This window comes from Macrotis lagotis, chromosome 2, assembly GCF_037893015.1.
Source record: "Macrotis lagotis isolate mMagLag1 chromosome 2, bilby.v1.9.chrom.fasta, whole genome shotgun sequence".
Taxonomy (NCBI): Eukaryota; Metazoa; Chordata; class Mammalia; order Peramelemorphia; family Peramelidae; genus Macrotis; species Macrotis lagotis.
In genome coordinates, this window is record NC_133659.1 from 105,235,756 (window position 1) to 105,251,855 (window position 16,100).

The following is a 16,100-nucleotide window of genomic DNA, read 5'->3' on the forward strand; positions in this document are numbered from 1 at the left end:
ACCTTGCAAAAAAAAAAATAAACAAAAAAAGTAAACAAAACAAAACCCAAAAAAGAAGAGAGCGGGCAAGGAGAGGCGGAGGGAGCCCGTTCGGGGTGGGAGACGCCCCCACAAGCTCCGGCTCCGCGTGGCCCCCGGATGCCGGGGGTGCTCGGCCCGGCCCGGGCCCGGCCGTCCGGCGCAGGAAGGAGCCCGCTTCCCCTCCGGGGCCGCGCACCAGCCCGGACCCGCCGGGCGCCCGCCCCCCGCCCCACGCCGGGACCCCCGGGGGCCGCCGCTGGTCCTGCGCGGTCCCCATCCCGGGGGGAACCTCGCGGCTTCTCACCCAGCAGCTCCAGGTTCATCCCGGCGGAGGGCCGCGGCCGGGGCTCAGGCTCCGGCTCCGACTCCACCGACCCCGCGCTCGGGGCCGCGTCTAAGGAGCGGACGCGGCGAGCGTTCTCCCAAGCTGGGGGCTTCACCCGCTCGGAGGCCCCCGCCGCTCGGCTCCCGCTTCCGCTTCCTGTCCCCCCTTCCCGGGCGGCGGAGCGGGGCTGCCCGAGACAGCGCCTGAACCGGAAGGCCGCCCAGAGGCTTCGCGGGAGGAGCGGAATCGGCCGCCCTTCGCAGGCTGCCGAGACGAGAGGCTCGCTCCGCTTTCAGGATCTCCGGATCTCGGCGGCCGAGCTAACAGCAAACGAGGGAGGCGGCCGGGGCAAGCAGGCAGCCACCTAGACGGACGAGGTGCTTTGTGAAAGGGTCCCGTGTCGCCGCGTGGGGCCCCGCCGCGACAGTTCCGGACTAGAGAGGCGGGGGAGGGGGAAAGACCCGGAAGGGGCTGAGCGGCTCCCGGAAGTGCCCTGCGCGCCTCGCGGCTCGCCCCTCGAGGAAGAGCGGGCCGTGTCGGCGCCGGTGCCCGCCTCCTCCTCTGCAGCTCCCGCCGCGGCCGCGCCCAGGAGCCGCTTGGACCGGAGGCGGAGGCGCTCGGGCGGAGCATCGCCCGGTGAGGAGAGGGCCCGGGGGGAGGGGCCGCGGACGGAGCCGGGGAGCCGCCCCTGCCCCCCACGTGAGCCCCCGGGGCGGGGGCCGTGGCCGCCAGCGAGCCCCGCATGGGGGGGCCAATGTCCGTTGTCTTCGGGAGCCGGGGGTCGAGGTCGGAGAGTGTCGGGGAGTCAGGAGGACCTGGGTTCTAATCCGGCCTCAGATGGCCGTGGGCGAGCCGCTTAACCCCATTGCCTTGCAAAAAAAAAAAGAAAGAAAAAACCAATTTTATTTTATCGTCATATCCACATCCTCTCACCCACTGAATAACAAGCAAAAAACAAAACCCCTAATACAAACGGTATAGTCAAGCAGCTTGCCAACCCAGTCAGGGGGATCTGAGTGCAAATCCAGCCTCAGATGCGACCCTGGGCAAATCTCAATTCCTTATCTGTAAAATGAGCTAGAGAAGGAAATGGCAAACCATTCTAGTTTGTTTGCTAAACTCCAAGAAAACCCTAAAAGGGATAAAAGTCAGACGTGTCTAAAACACTCAAAAAAGTAATCAAGCAAAGTAAATTACTGCATTATCCATATCCAGAAACAAAATCACAATACCACAGCATGCCTCCATTTAAACTCATTAATTTATCACCTCTGTATCTGGATATGGATAGGCTGTTTCATCATGAATCATCTGGAAATGTGGTAGGTCCGTCATCTTGATCATAGTTTCAAAGATGTATTTACAATATTGTTAACTAAATTGTTCTCTTCGATCTGCTTACTTAACTCAGCATCAGTTAATACAAGTCTAAAACCATCTCTTTTATCATTTGTTTCAGCACAGTAGTGTTCCATCACAATCATATAATATAATTTGTTCCTTCATTCCATAGTAGATGGACTTCAAGCCAGGTCCTAAATTCAAAATCACCAGGTCCTAAATTCAAAATTAGTGTCATTTCTAAATACTAGTACAGAAGTGGAATGTGATTTACAGAATTAAATGACAAATTGCATTAGAGACGACAGATATCCTACATCAGGCCTTCAGTAAATAACGATTGATTGGGGACCACGGAATAGTTTTTTCACAAAGTATGGATATTTTGGTTACAAGGTCTGGGACTACTATACCACAAGATTCTGAAATAACTGATAAACATAACTAATCTGCTAGCCATTAACTTTGGAAAATGAAAGAGAAAGACTTAGGTGCCAAAAGATGAGTGATAAGCAGAATGTCCAAATAATTCAAAACAGCAAGACTGGGAGGTTAACATTAATTCCTGATATGCTTCTAGAACTAATTATTAAAGGAATGGTTTGTGATCACATGAAAATGGAAAAAATGATCCTGAGTGAGCATGAAATGACTAAAGAACAAGTTGTACCAAACTATTCAGATTTCCATTTTTGGTCATGGAATGAGATGGACATCATGAACCCTGTAAAGCATTTGACTAAGTTTCTCATTTCCTTATAGGCAAGATGGAGAAATGAGGGCTCAGGTTCAGAATAACTCAACTCAAAGAGGGCTGATTAATGGATCCTTGCCAGAGATCTCTCCTTGTTCTGTTCTGCTCAATATTCTTCTTAGTAATTTAAGATGAAGGCCTAAGTGGCAGACTTAGCAAATCTGTGCAACACAAAGAGGAGACATGCTAATAAACTGATTGTGAGAAGTGGCCCAAAAGATTTCAATATGCAGAAGGAATGGATTTAGTTAACAGAATCACATTTATTAGGGATGAATGTAAATACTTTTATGGGTAAAAAAAAAAATCAACAGCACAAGCAGAGAATAATGAAGATGTACATATAAAATGGCTATTATGAAAAAGCTTTTGGGATTCTTTCTAGGGGATCCACAACCACAGTGGGATATGGAAGCCCAACAAGCTAACACTAACATCCAGATAAGGGTGATGATCATCCTACTACATCACACTGGTCAGACCCCTTCTGTAATGTTGGGTTCTGTTTTAGGCATTGCTTTTTAAGAAGGATCATTGTTAATAAGCTGAAATATCTCATAAGAGAATACAGGATGGTGAGTGGCCTTGAAACTATTCTTCCTGAAGATTGGGTGTGTTTAGCCTGAAAATAGTAAATGTGAAACCTGTTTTCAAATATTTAAATGGATTAGATTTGTAACTTTGAGCAAAAACCTCTTTTTTTAATCTATAAAATGAAGGGATTAGACTAGATGATGGCTATTCAATCTTAAATTCTATGGTTTTTTCATATTAAGCAGTGTGGGACTAGGAGCATTTGCTACAGGAAGACAGTTTTCAGAATCTAAATATAAAGCAAGACATCTTTAAAATTAGAAGTTTTTCAGTTTTTTTAAAGTTATTTTCCCTAGTGATAGAAAATATTGATGAAGCAATATCAAAATTAGATCATATTATATAATGCATATCAAGGTTTACAAAGTACTTTCTTACAACATTGTGGTTGATAGTCTAATTATTGCTCTCAAAGCTACGTGGTAAGTAGTAGCAGGACTCAAAAGTCTTGACTCAGTGTCCAGAATTTTTTCCACTATATTTATTTTTTTTAGGTTTTTTGCAAGGCAATGGGGTTAAGTGACTTGCCCAAAGCCACACAGCTAGGTAATTATTAAGTGTCTGAGGCTGGATTTGAACTCGGGTCCTCCTGACTCCAGGGCTGGTGCTCTATCCACTGAGCCACCTGACTACCCCTTTTTCCTCACTATATTAAGATAGTTTGTGTGCATTTCTTTTTTGATGGCATAAGTTTTGACTATTGGGTTGGGGAATGTCCTTTGTAAACTTTAAAGCACCGTAAAAATATAAAGTATCATTATATATGGAAAGAGACACCCAACCGGGGGTCTCCTTATTTCTTCAGTATTTAATAGCCACAATGTGCTGTGTGCTGACTCCTTTCAAAGGGCTCCTCCAATGGGTCTTCCCTCATATCAACTATTTTTTCATTTGTTCAAGTTAACTAATAAACAAGCTTCTCTAGACCACTCCTGGAATCACAAGGAATGAGCCTGGAGAAGGACACACTACAGCAGAAATAGTAGGCTTCGCAGAAAGAGTTTGTAAGCTGATAGATACCAAAAGTACTTGAACTAAAAAAAAAAAAAAGCAGAAAAAGCGTTCTGAGAACTGACACAATAACATCATGACTATGCAATGAGATCGTGGACTACAATTATTGAGGGTTAGGGAAAATTCATTTGAACAATAAAAAACAGCTTCGCTCAAGTTACTTAGGAAGAAAGAAAGATCAGGGAGAAAGGAGACAAAGGAAGAATATTAACCCAATGCCATCCATAGAATTATAAGATATCAGAAAGATTTTCTGGGTCATCTAGTCCAGGTTGAATCAGAGTCCCATTTACAGTATCCCTGACAAGTAGTCATTTGGTCTTCACTTAAAGATATTCCACTAATGAAGAACTCCTCAACCAAGGCCATTATCCTGGGTCATTTCTGGTCATCATGATCCATATCTGGCCACTGGACCCAGAAGACTAGAGGAGAAAGTGAGGCTAGTGACTTAACACAGCATCCTCACTCAAATCATGTGCTTGTTAGGCTTTCACCTCCCTGATGTCATGGTCTTTGTCAAGAATGAAGAACAAAAAGGGCAGTTGCATGTGCTAAGTATTAAAAGTGTCTGAGTTGAACTCAGGTCCATCCAACTCCAAGGCAAGTGCTCTATCCACTGTGCCACCTAGCTGCCCCTCCTTGTAATTTCCAAATATTGTTCCTGGTTCTTTCTGCTGTCACCAAGCAAAAAAAAATGAGTCCACCCTTTTGATAAAGTTAAATAAAAAAGTCTTCAGTTTCCCAACTGAAGTTATTCAACAGAACTGAATCAAATGGACTGAGGTCTCATCACAGATGTTCCCTGGTTCTTACTCTTCAAAACTATTCAATTCAGGTAATACATCTTCCAAATTTTAGAACGGTCAGCCACATTTATTTAGTACTCTTGCATATCAACTCATGTGGAACACTGGTAACTCATTTGTGATATAAAAATGAATTGTAGAAAGGCCCTTGACTGGGGGTTAGATGAAGTTAAATCCTGGTCCCAACTTTGATATGTGATCTTTTGTTCATCTGTAAAATTAGAGACTTGGACCAGATGATCTCTAAAGTCCTTTCCACCTTTCTTTGAATTTGAAGTTTTAAGCCAAAGAATGACAAAATGGTACTAAACAGATTACTTAGGTCACGGTGTTGTGTAATAAGGTTAGGGAAGAAAAACTAAGTAGAGTCATTAGCATCAGCAGACAATTGCAATAATTCAGTTGAAGGATAATTAGGTTTGAGTAGAGCAGTAGCAGTAGAACTAGAGAGGAAGGGACAAGAGAAAAAAGATTTTCAGAAATTAGTTTATTCACAGCAAAGACCTCTAGGAGTCATTGGGATGATAGAATGAGAAAAGCAGGGAAGAAGAAGATGGAACAAACACCCTGCTTGTCCTGAAACCCATCTATTTCCACCCAGTTCTAAGGGGTCTCCATTATAGCACCTGTAATTAGTCTAAAACTACTTTAGGGTAGAGGAATCATTTGACTTCAACATCCTGAAATGAAAGAGAAGCATTCCTGCAATTTTACATCACAATTTATCCCTTGGACTAAAAAAACTTCTCTATTAGGGTCTTGTCTCTTCAAGCTTCACCATTTTCAGTTACTCATTTTTCCTATTCCCAGTTGGCCAGTACTTAAGTGGTTGAGTAGTAGTAAGTGGAACCTTACAGTCTTCTTATTTTGCAAATCAGGGAAACAAGGGCCAGAGAGGAGTGATTTTCTTAGAACTACACAATAACTGATTAGTGCTAGAGCCAGACCTGGGACCAGGGTCTTAATCCTAGTCAGTGTTCTGTCACAGTTGGCTCCCTGAGGTCTCTATTGTTTTTCTTTTTCCCCCAGATAGTGTATACCTCATTAATGCTATTCCCTATTGCTTCTTACCACAAAGACCTTCTGTTTTGTTTTGATTTTTTGATCTGTCCCTCTAGGAAAAGTTATCCTACACTCATGAGCATTCTTCTCTTGAGTTTTTCATCCACCTCTAAGATCTACAACAATTTGCTGCAGTAAGAAGTCAACCAGCCCTCGGATCCAGGTAATAGTACTGCATCTTATAAAGCAGAGAAAATCTTGCATATGTTAGGTGTTAATCCAGTCTTTGGTGGGGATGATGAGGTCATATAATGATGAAATGTTCCCAGCCTCTTCTGGTCCAGGATACTCAAAAAGCATTTAGGACAGCTTCAGCTTTACTCATTATGACTATCTTTAATAGATTTATGATCTTAACAATATGTAGTCTCATTCCAGCAGTATAGCTAGCTGGAAAGCCACTCACTTACTCTGAATAACTTATGTGTTCCCTCCCATAAATCCTACATAATTGTTCTATTAGTATGTCTGTAGACTCATAAGAGGCTCTATACCAAATGACTTGAAGACCTTTCTCTGATCTTCTTACATTCTATTACCACACAATAAATCTATTTTTTGCTACATTCTGGTCCACCTCCTTTTCCAAGTATGTATTTTCTAGATGATATCCTTTATATGATTTTTGTAAGTAGGCTACAGATTATTTGTGCCCATTATATTTTACATTTTGCCCTTAAGTCATGCTTCTCAGCCATACACATAATCATCAGAAAAATATTGCTGCTAAAAAGATGGGGTTTTTGTTTCATAGTGAAGTTGAGCTTGTTAAATACTTAAGTTTCCCAAATTAAATCTCATTCTATTCAATTCTCTTGGCTGTGCAGTACCCATTCAGGAGATATATACTGATGGTCCATCTTAATAGATGGCCCATCCAACTGCATGTCATGGTTTAGACAATAGGCATTCTTTATCTATTTTGTTTTTTCCTGTGTGAATTGTGAGGCTATTCTTGTTAGTGTGATCATGCCTCCCATTGAAGCTCTGCCATGTCAGCTTTGATAAAATCAGTACACTGTCATCTCTAAATGTAACAGGGATGATAAAGCAGGTCTGTGAAAAGATTGGATTGAGACTCAAGTCAGCGGGATCCCAAAGGCTATTGCATAAGAAATGGGGGTACAAAAGTAAAGAAATAGAAAAATGGAACAGCACTATCAGCAGTTCTTCCTCTTTGTTGAACAATATAGTTCCTATTTAACTTTTAAAACTGCTTAATCTTTCTGAAGGTTGGAGAGGAAAGCCAAAAGAGATCTTTGCTAAGACTATAAAGAGCACTGGATTTAGAGCTGGGAGATTTGAATTGAAATTTTGTTCTGATTGATTTGAAATTATAAAATGTCTGTATGTATCTATCTAAAACATTCCCTTCTTCCTAGGGAGAATAAGAGGGGGGGTGTTTGTGTGTGTGTGTGTGTGTGTGTGTGTGTGTGTTGAGTATTCCAAGTTCATATATCCCAGTGCAAGTGACAGCCCCTCTGTTGCTGGGAACCCAGCTCTCAGAGGGCTTATTTACTACTACCAAAAAAGTCTGTATGAAGTTAGGGTTCCCAACATAGAATATTTAGAATTTTGAAGGCATTGTGACCAAAAAAACAGCCTCTAACACAAGGGTTGTTGATGAATGAACCTCCTCAGAGTTGGGTGAATATGACAAAAATATTAATATAAGATAACTTAAAAACACTGTTTAAGAAAATAATTCTGGGACTTCCCATCTACATGAAGGCAGTTGTTGTCTTGTAAGCTCTAATGGTTCCATAGTCAACAGTTAATCTGAAGGCTAAAATTGGATAGCTTCCCTTCCACAGTGTACCTCAACATATGTATTAATAAAATTGGTCATCTTGGGAATTCATAAAGTTTGATATTAAGGTTATGGACCATTGCCCTTCAAAAATTAATAAATATGAAAAGCTAAGTCTTTGGTTTGGTTTTCTAGTGAAACTTGCTGAAGTGAAGAGCCTGGAAAATTTGAGTACTGAGGACAGAACCCAGAATGAGCAGATGGAGACAAAAGCATAGTTCAGAGGCTGAATAAAGAAAGAGGTCCTAGAGGTACACCAACAACCAAGAGGAGGCAATTTGAAAACTACTTTTAGTTTACTGTTTAGGGCTGGTATATCTACCCCTATTATAAAGTATTTTTGCTTTTTTCCTGGAGATCATTAAATCTTACAGGAATGTGTATTCATTAAACTGTAAAATTGAAATTTTTCATTCATTTTCATCATTGAAATAAAATCAGTTCATAATAAGACTATATTTAAAGAGATACATAAATGTTATGTGAAATATCTTTGAAGATAATTAGTGTAATTGTCGTTATTGAATGAGAACTCATTCATTTTTCTGTCCTTGGAGTTAAAGATGTAATTACAAAAGCAGAACCAAATACCAACCAATTTCTAAGCTTGATTTTCTTACTGTCCAGGTGAAAATGCTGCTTTGCAATGTAGTTGAAAAGGGAGTAAAATATGCATTGTTTTTTTGGAGAAATTAATATTCTGTCTTCACTTTTATTTCAAAATGAGTTTTAATCCTCCAAAGTTCTTGTTAAATCTTCATTCTAAAGACAGTTCTGTCAGATTGTCATCTTCAGGGACCCTGAAGTGGTTGTGTGGGTAATATCCAAATGAAATCACTTTTTGGTAATCTATCTACAAATGTATCCAAACTGAAATTTTTCCCAACACCAGTCACCTGATGAACAGTAATTATCACATATATAAGAAAACATTACTAAAAGGTTCACAAATAATGCTTGTGATGATTCTCATTTTCCAAGTCTGATTTATTTAAAAATTCAGAATATGATGGTAACATTTCATAAGTAATTTGTTAATACTGTTTTTTTTACTTTTTCCTAAATGTCAGTTTGATGGCAAGCTTAAGATTATAATACTTTGAGACTCAAATATAATTCAGATGTAATGAAGATAGTTCTCAAATATTCTTCCTTTTAAAAATATTTAACCAGATTTAAATCTTCCTTTAAGTTTTAAAATATTTCAGTTCCAAGTGGAAATTCAACAGTAATGAAATGGTAAATGTTTAAACTTCTTTCACAAATTTAATGTATTACTCCTTAACAAAATTTTACAACTTGACCACATTGTATAAGAACTGCATTTAACCATGGAGACTTCTTTTTTGCTTTGTGTTCATGGTCAATAAAACAATGTATAAATCCAATTCTGTCTAAGGCAACTTCTTAATTTTCTGCTTTTGATCCCAGGCAGACAAGAGAAAGCAGTTCCTTCCAACTCAGGCCTGTCATTGCCTTGACCTTCCTTCCACTCAATAAATCATCAGAAATTAAGGGTCTTTTTACATTGACTTTATTTACATTATTTCTCAAAGAGTCAGTTTTTAAATATATAATTTATTTTTAAAATTCATTCTTTTTTTAATTTTTAAAAAAGTCTGTGGTGGTAGGTTTTTTTCCATCTTAAAAAAATGCTATGGACTGGCTGTAACATACCATCATGCCTCTATTCCAGGGAGAAAAGAATTTTATAGCACTAAACATGCATTTAGTAAAAAGTTACCTTAAAAAGTTTGTTGTAGGGGCAGCTAGGTGGCACAGTGGATAAAGCACCGGCCCTGGAGTCAGGAGTACCTGGGTTCAAATCTGGCCTCAGACACTTATTACCTAGCTGTGTGGTCTTGGGCAAGCCACTTAACCCCACTGCCTTGCAAAAATTTAAAAAAAAAAGAAAGAAAAAAAGTTTGTTGTATAGCATATATACTCAAAGACATCTAGAGTAAGAAGGAGAGAAGGGGAACAGGGGGAAGGGGGATGTGAGTGATAGAGGAGAAGATGGACCATGGGGGGAGAGTGGTCAGATATAACACATTTTCTTTTTTACTTCTTGCAAGGGGCTGGGATTGGATGGCCTGCCCAGGACCACAGGACGGGGTGGTTGCTGGGCCTTGGGGTGGTATGGGGGCTCAGGGCCTCTTGGCTCCAGAGCCAGTGATCAGTCTGCTGCACCACTCAGCTACCCTACAGCACATTAAGAAGAGGGACAGAATGAAAGGAGAGAGAAAATGTAGTGTATGGTAGTGGGGAAGTACGAATGGAGGGAGTTGTGACCAGCAGTGGCAACAGCAGAAAAATATGGAAGTAGCTTTTATGATGGACTTACCTACGACAGAGCTAGTAATGTTAGAACACAGACTAAAGCACATTTATTATTATTATTATTATTATTATTATTATTATTATTATTATTATTATTATTATCGGCCAGGGGGGGTGTCCAGGGCCACCCAGCTGGGTGATTGTTGGGTGTCTGAGGTCAGATTTGAACTCGGGTGCTCATGAAGCCAGGACTGGTGCTCTGTACACTGCGCCACCTGGCCGCCCCATTATCATCATTACTGTAATTTGGGGTTTGGGCGGGGTTAGTTTTTGCAGGGCAGTGGGGTTGGGGTGGTTTGCCCAGGGTCGCACAGCTCTTGACTCCAGAGCCAGTGCTCCATCCACCTAGCTGACCCTATTATTATTTTTTTAATTTTAATTTTTTCCTTTTTATTTTATTGCTCATGAGGGTCTATATTTTTTGGGGGGAGGGGGTATTATATTTATTTACTCCAGAATATTTTAGTAGTATATAAAAAATTGTAAAATTAAATATAAAAAATTTTTTCAAAAGTTTGTTGTACTCACTGGGCTTTTTTTAAAACCCAAGGGATGTACCCATCCTAGTCCTCATTCTGGGTATAGCCCAGACATCAGATGAGCTAGCAAGTCAGATGGTTGCCCAGGTGCAGTTTCCCATCAAAGGGTGAGGAGGGAATGGGGGGAAGAGGGTGATGGGCAGGGAAAAACCTAGGGAGTTGAGTGTATAGTGAAATAACAAGAAAAATAGGCACCAAGAAGAAGAGGGGGAAGAACTGAATATGGAAGCAGCCACTGGAGAAATTCACCCAACATACTTTTGCCCACTAGAGTCGAATTGGGCCTTAAGTCACCCAGGCCCCTTGGTGTTTCTGTTTGCCTATCTGTAAAATGATAATAATGGGGTAAGGGTGGGCAACTATATTTTCAGTATTTTCTAGCCCCAAAGCATTAATGAGGTCATTTGCACAATGAATGAATGTAGCCCAGTATTGAGGAGTAACCTGATGCTAATGGTGATGAGAAACACTGGCCTACTCTTCTCTTTGGAGATAGTCATTTCACCAAAGGCAAGACTAACTCCTTTGGATGTATATCCCCAGTACTTAGCTTGATTAGAAGACACTGAATGATTGACCAGAAATATAACAATGGTAGGAAAGATACTACTCCAAACCCTACTAGTGCATTCAAGTAGTCAAGAAAAGAATATTGGCAAGACAGAAGCAAACCTAAAACGTTAATGTGACCTTTATTATACAGCACATCTGGCGTTTGGTGTATCCCAACATGTATACAGAATAATCTATAAAAACCAAACCTGACCATTCAAAATTACACTAAATGAAGTCTTAACCCACAGTCGCGTCTCTTAAAAATAAACACACGATATGGCCCTGCAGTAACAATGTTATGTAAAGAACTTGATGTAGCACAAAGTAGGTCATAAGAATTGGAGTTTGTTCCAAAGTCTTTGTTATTGCACTTTTATCCTAAACACTTAGTTTGTTACATTTTCTTTTAACACTGTAATAAACATCAGTCCTTTGAAATTAAGATAAAAACAAACAAAAAGCACTACACGAAGACATTATACAACAGACTGTTTTGACCGTTTTTTTCCCTCAGCTCCCGTGGCAAGTTGGCCTTCTTAGTACCAGGTGCATGTCATACATACACATACACGCAGAGCCCCTATGATTACTGTAATTGAAGTGGATGTTAACAAAGCACATAAATGAATTTAAAAATAAAACCTCTTTAAGAGCAGTAGTACTATTAGAAGTCCAGAGGGATTTTCAGTCCTCCAGTTCTCCCCTAGCCCTAGCTCCAGACCCACTGGGAATCACTAAAATATATTCTTATTTTTAGAAAAGGTAAAAAATTATTTTCCCAGCAAATCTAGAAATTAAGCCACCAAAAAAAAAAAAACAGTAAAGATAGAAAAGCAGCTATTCAGTGGCCAGAAGAGTGCTGCTGACCCTACACTAAAAAGGCAGGACTTTGGCATTACTGTGTATAAAACAAATTAAATACTAAATACCCGTCCTCTCCAAGACATGGCTACAAGGTTATCATTATTTCCATATGTGCCAGAAGGAAACCAGTTCCTCTTCTGTTTCTAAGTGTAAAAGGATAAGCCAATGAAGAAAGTATTGCTCTGTGCAGCTGATAATCCTTATCAGATGCTGAGCACCTACCACCCTTCTGCATTTGGGTCACCCTGTTTTACCTGTAAGGGGTACAAAGGCTTTCTAAAAGCTGCAATGAGGTCCATTTGGTCTCTGATGGCCCGTTTATTCAGACATTAAAATGTAGCAAAGAACAGAATACTATAGTCAACAGCTATGGCTCATTTAACTAATGTATCTGGCATTCTCATTCCCATTCCTCAAACTTTTAAGGTTATAAAATTTAAAATAATTTGGGGACAGCATTCGGTCCCCTGGAAAATAACATTTTAGAAAATGACTCTTATCTTTGGAGTCTCTGAACACCTAGCACCTTCCTAATGAGATTGGTTTCCAAAGATGTGCAAGGTTTACTGAGCAAATTTCTGCACTATGAACAAGACAGTAAGAAAGAAATTCCTGTGTAGCACCTTCTGCAAACCTTCCTCAACTTTCAGTAATCTGAAGGTGTTTCTGAGAATCAGAGCAAGGTTACCAGTTGAGACTCCTAACCTCTTAGTGTTCCTTACTTTCAACTGACTTACAAGAAAGACTTGATCGTTGCACGGCCAGGTGAGTGTTCTCAGGCTCAAATTAACCAGCTATGCTACTTTATTTAGAAGACAGCTCAAGGGATAATTTTTCCATCAGTTCCTTTTCTTCTCTCCCTCTCCCAACAACAGTCCTCATTAAGCTGGGTATGAGTATAACCCAAGACCAGATACAAGTCTTCACAATACCTGCCAAAATACCATTGTCTAGACTTGAATTGCTGTTGCATTAGGGAATAAGTAACACTGATCAATCTAGTGTCTCCCAAAATACAATACGTTTTAATATAATTCATGACAATCATTCACCTCAACAATAATGTGATATCAGAAAATGAGGAAACAGCTGATAATATAAAAACAAAAACAAACATTCATTCCTATAGTAAACTTGCTGAATGTTTAATCCTCCAAGCATTTAAGATTCTGGCTGGCCTGGTCAGTGTGCACTTTGCTTTTCTCAGATTTCTTTTGTCCTTTAATATCACTCTGGCTCCCAGGGGGAAAAATGTCTACATATAGGTATGTACAAGTATATATTTATAGATATATAGATATATACCACATGTGTATAGATATACACATATATACATATTCATTCATACACTCACACAGACACACAGAAGAGTGTGCTAGAAAAGGAACATATAATTAAGAGACCAAACCAACAGAGGCTAGATTGAACAAAAAATCAGTGTATGAGGGAGAGCACTGAAGTGTATGAATGTAGCCATGAGTTAAGGCCAGCAGAGGCTGTGGGTGTTTTGTGTTGTGAATGTTAAAGTCAGTCTAGACATTTATTTTTTAAACCCTCTTCTAATTATAATTGATTAAACTGTAAAGGGACATAGTTACAAGGCAGAAACTGTACAGGATTTTTTTAAAAGTTCATAGAACAGTTGTCTGAGTTATTCATCTTTTTCTGCACATTCTCTACTTCCAAAGAATAAATACAAACCCTCACTTCCCCTAAATGGAGATTTAGGTTCCCTCTACCACAAAGATGCTGTTATCTATAGATAAGAAAAGGAAAAATGTATTAATACTGGTAAGAATATAACAGCCTGTAATAACAGCAGATGCTGAGGTTCCAAGTCACTCTCCTAACTAGGAAAAGCTGAATTAGATATAGTCCATACAAGAAGCATGACGCCTAAGGACTCAAAGATAGATGGTTGACTATGTCTTCAATTGCAACTGCCAGTTCTTTATACTTGGACCTTGTGAGGAGTTAGGCACTGCAGCTCCTGCTCAAGACAGCTACAAAGGCGATCAGACTAGACTTTAAACTCTAGGTTCTAGCACTCTCCTTTTGCTGTATGTTCATAGTTAAGTCAATCTTTTTAACTAGGAAAATTCCAGCAACACATGCACTGCTCATTTTGTACTTCCAACTTGAAAGATCTTGGTTGCAAAACTATTCCAGGCACTTTAGGAACAGAAGACAGCAAAGCAGATTACAACTGTTGGGACACAGGGACTGAGTGTGACAGGAAAGAGCTTCTCATCCTAGTCAACCAATCCTGTCAATCCTGTCCTCCTTACTCTTCTTAATTAAAAAGAAAGAGTTGGGTAGCTGATATACTGGAGTTCAGAAAAGCTTGAAGACAAGATTTAAGTAGAAATGAGATGACCATAAAGTCCTTCAGATACCAAAACCAGATCTCTTCCTCTTCACCTTCACTGTGAAAATTTCCCAGGACATCTCTGTTCCATTCCTAACTGCAAAGGGGCAAGTGACCCTCCCAATCAGACAGATATATGTAGAAATTGTGCCCAATTTATGGACCTGTTACAGTGCTTTTTTTTTCATCTGCTATTTTGTCATCTAGCAAATGATATTGAGAGAGACAGAGACAGAACAAGCAGCAGAAGAAAGTTTGGTTAAAACATCTTTGATAATAAGCAGGATTTTAAAATGTCAGTGTATTAAGTTCAAAAAATAAAGATTTGTTTTTCAAACATTTAAAAACACAAACTGGTTACCTTTCCAGGAGGTCTGAACATAGGTAACACCCTTAAGAGCCAATGACTTCCAAGGCGTTTCTTATTTCTTGGGTCTCACCCTAACATTTTAAACTGGGAATAGACTTACCCAGATACTCCCAAACCCACCCCCTAGTATCACTATTACCTGAAGTTAGCCTCAAAACCAAGAGAACAAGATCTCACCTGCAGGCTCTGAGGTTAACAGTAACAGGTACTCGTTTAATAACTGAATGGATTCTTTGGGGAAACTTTAGTGGTATAATGGTAAAACCTCCTCCCCAATTGTAAACATACCTGGCAATGCAAAGAGCATTGCTGACTTTATTGAAAGTCACACAAATTCAAGGCCTCCTGCTACTGCAATCAAGAAGCTCTGGTTACAGTCAGCAGGAACCAGACATTTCTACAGAATTCTCTTTCTACCTCTGACCTTCTCTCATGTTTCCTCTCCCCCAAATTCCACTACTTCTACTTGACATTTCTGAGGTGCTATCCTGACCACTGGATGGAACCAAACTAATTAAGCCCTGATGGAACAAAAGTCAGTCAGATGATGTGTCTTCATATCACTGATATCAAAATACCACATCCAGTGCTTTGGAAAAAATCATGAATCTTAAAAATGAGAAGGTGGGATTTGCTTTGGCTCTGAAGGCCAAGTCTCCCATTCTTCAGCTTTTATTTGTGACCTAGACTGTCTTTTGCTCAAAGGGACAGTTTGAATCACGAGTAAATACAGAATGGACAAACATGCTAGGACAACAATCCAACTTCTCACAGTAGACTGAAGTCACCATAGTTTGAAGTTGTCTCAAGTTACACAGCCAAAAGCAGTTCCCTCAAGTGCTTCCTATAGTGTATACAATACCAAGTTCTTCCTATGACCAGGGAGTTTAAAAATAAAAGAGAGAGGGAGGGAGAATGAGACAGAAAAAGGGCCTTCAAGTAGAATCATCCAGTCCTCTGCTTGGTTGGTCAGAGTTTGACCTGCACAACCGGTCCATGATACCCTGAAGCATGGGCTGAACAATGCCAAGGAGAGGCCGCCGGGAGGGATCACCATCCCAACAGGCTTCCATAAGCTGCCAGCATTCCTCATCAAACACTGGGAGTCGCTCTGGACGGGCTCCTAAAAGGAAGAATCATGAACATGAGAACACAATCAGTCATAGGAATGCAATTACAAATGAAAGATATCTTCCACAGCTTCAGTGCCAACTGACTCAACTAGAGTTTAAGATGAAAAATAGAATGAGAGTTGATTTTTTTTAAGCTGCATTAAGAATTATATTAGGTATGAACTATGTAATGAAGATGAGAAAGAAACTAGAATAATACTG

The 16,100-nt window shown here is 40.1% G+C and overlaps 2 protein-coding genes and 1 long non-coding RNA gene across 7 annotated transcripts in view; 1 reads left to right on the top strand and 2 right to left on the bottom strand.

Annotated features, from left to right (window-relative positions):
- Positions 1–459, bottom strand: part of RBBP5 (RB binding protein 5, histone lysine methyltransferase complex subunit) — a 30,515-nt gene extending 30,056 nt beyond the window's left edge. For both annotated transcript variants that reach the window (XM_074222481.1, XM_074222480.1), the window contains exon 1: positions 326–459. In XM_074222481.1, coding sequence (XP_074078582.1) covers positions 326–344 — 19 coding nt within the window. In that variant the 5' untranslated portion in view covers positions 345–459. The remainder of the gene's footprint in view (positions 1–325) is intronic.
- Positions 460–831: 372 nt separating this feature from the next.
- On the top strand, positions 832–9,118 carry LOC141513030 (uncharacterized). The gene is made up of 3 exons (XR_012475677.1): positions 832–982; positions 5,977–6,083; positions 7,866–9,118. It is a non-coding gene; the product is annotated as an uncharacterized LOC141513030 (long non-coding RNA).
- Positions 9,119–11,282: 2,164 nt separating this feature from the next.
- The window catches only part of DSTYK (dual serine/threonine and tyrosine protein kinase), a 55,803-nt gene continuing 50,985 nt past the window's right edge, over positions 11,283–16,100 (bottom strand). For all 4 annotated transcript variants that reach the window (XM_074222476.1, XM_074222478.1, XM_074222479.1 and 1 more), the window contains exon 13: positions 11,283–15,889. In XM_074222476.1, the coding sequence (XP_074078577.1) occupies positions 15,702–15,889 (188 nt within the window). In that variant the 3' untranslated portion in view covers positions 11,283–15,701. The remainder of the gene's footprint in view (positions 15,890–16,100) is intronic.